Source organism: Aplysia californica, unplaced genomic scaffold (assembly GCF_000002075.1).
Source record: "Aplysia californica isolate F4 #8 unplaced genomic scaffold, AplCal3.0 scaffold00084, whole genome shotgun sequence".
NCBI classification, from domain to species: Eukaryota; Metazoa; Mollusca; class Gastropoda; order Aplysiida; family Aplysiidae; genus Aplysia; species Aplysia californica.
The window spans coordinates 300,771-302,225 of record NW_004797354.1 but is presented as its reverse complement, the minus strand read 5'-3'; the positions used below and the strand labels follow the sequence as shown (position 1 = coordinate 302,225).

General features: G+C 45.8%; 1 protein-coding gene across 1 annotated transcript; it reads right to left on the bottom strand.

Moving 5' to 3' along the window:
- Positions 1-264: 264 nt before the first annotated feature.
- LOC101852462 (carboxypeptidase inhibitor SmCI) lies at positions 265-1,107 on the bottom strand (the record flags this gene model as incomplete). Its single annotated transcript, XM_013080395.1, is given in 1 exon segment — positions 265-1,107. A coding segment is annotated over 1 exon segment (701 nt), but the record flags the coding sequence as incomplete, so codon positions are not given.
- Between the last annotated feature and the right edge of the window lie 348 nt (positions 1,108-1,455).

The window sequence follows — 1,455 nt, the reverse complement described above, 5'->3', positions numbered from 1 at the left end:
ATGCAATGTCTTGGACACTTAAAGAGCAACTTACTTGAAGAGCCAAATCAGCTGATGAGCGACTCGGAAAGTTCAGGATAATGTTGTTTTTGGGGGGATTTTTTTCAGGATCTGAGCAAAGGAATGGATGGAGAACCATTGTCACCGATGTCTGTCGCAGAAATGGCCTTTGGTAATGATGCCTTATTTGAAGTTGACTTAACGCTTCCAAAAGATCAAAGGAATACATCCGTACTACGTGCTCAGCAATATATGACCGTGATATGCTTTAGAAAGATTTAATAAGCGAGTCAGGCCAGTGTTAGGTATTAGTGTACAATACTCGACCCATTGACAAATGATAGATATAAAAACTGATGTTAGAATCTAATTCATAGGGTCTGTCTAGCCTGGCTTCGTCATGTTTTCATGACAAGCATTTTCTCCTACAATCAATCTCTGTGCGGAAGCTGTTGGCGTTGCCTCGGCAACCACCGTAAGTGAACCTCAAGCATCTTTTGGTCACGGAACTGTAATAAAACCTGGGGAAAGAAGCCCGGCACGGACCAGTCACTTTGGGCAGGAGGCAGCTTGGGTCTTGTTTGGCCACGTGAACAGATGGGCTCTCACCTGGCTTAATGGCCGCGGTGCAGGCTTGGTCACATTGCCGCAGTGAGCCGAAGTTATTCCGGTTTCCTTTGCAGCCGCCGTAGATAAAGCTCTCGCACTTCTGGCTTGTGAAGTTGTAGTAGAAACGGATTAAGGCGGCCCTGCATTGTCCCACTTCCGGCCGCAGGTAGCAGCGTGACGTCACACACGCCGAATTGCACTGGCGGGCGTTTCTGAAACGATTGACATTTCTGTTACAGCTTTGCTTGCCGAATCGTTTGCATGCTCCGCTGTCGACATCGTAGAAGTATGGTCTTGAGCACTTGTTCCTTCGTTGGATTCTTTCTGATCCTTGAGTACACACGCACGCTGCTCGACACTGGGACTCGGTGTGGAAGTTGTTCTCGTTACCATGACAACCTCCATAAACAAACGTCTGACATGACCGGCTCTCAGGGTTGTAGAAGTAACGAGGGAAAGCAGCACGGCAGTCTCCGGTTTCTGAGGGGAGGGTACAATCTTTTTTTGGGGAGGAGGAGTTATAGCAGATTGTTTACTGTCTTGTGTTGGAGTTTAGTAAGAGTTGAACGGCACTTGCAGCTCAACTAGGTTATAGAAGTGCCAAGGATTAAAGCTGCTACTGGAGAGTAAAATGCAAAGAAAAAGAGGACAAGATGGGGCGATATATGTTGGATAGGAAAGAAGAGGAAGCCACATCAAAACCGCAGCAAACTGCCAACTCTTAAAGGTTTATAGCCATGAGGCTACGTTTCTTTGAGTTCATTGTGATTAATTGCAGCCTTGGTAAAATTTGGTCGTCTTGGAGCAATAAACAGATTCTTTTTTTTTTTTTTTTTAGCGTGAAAG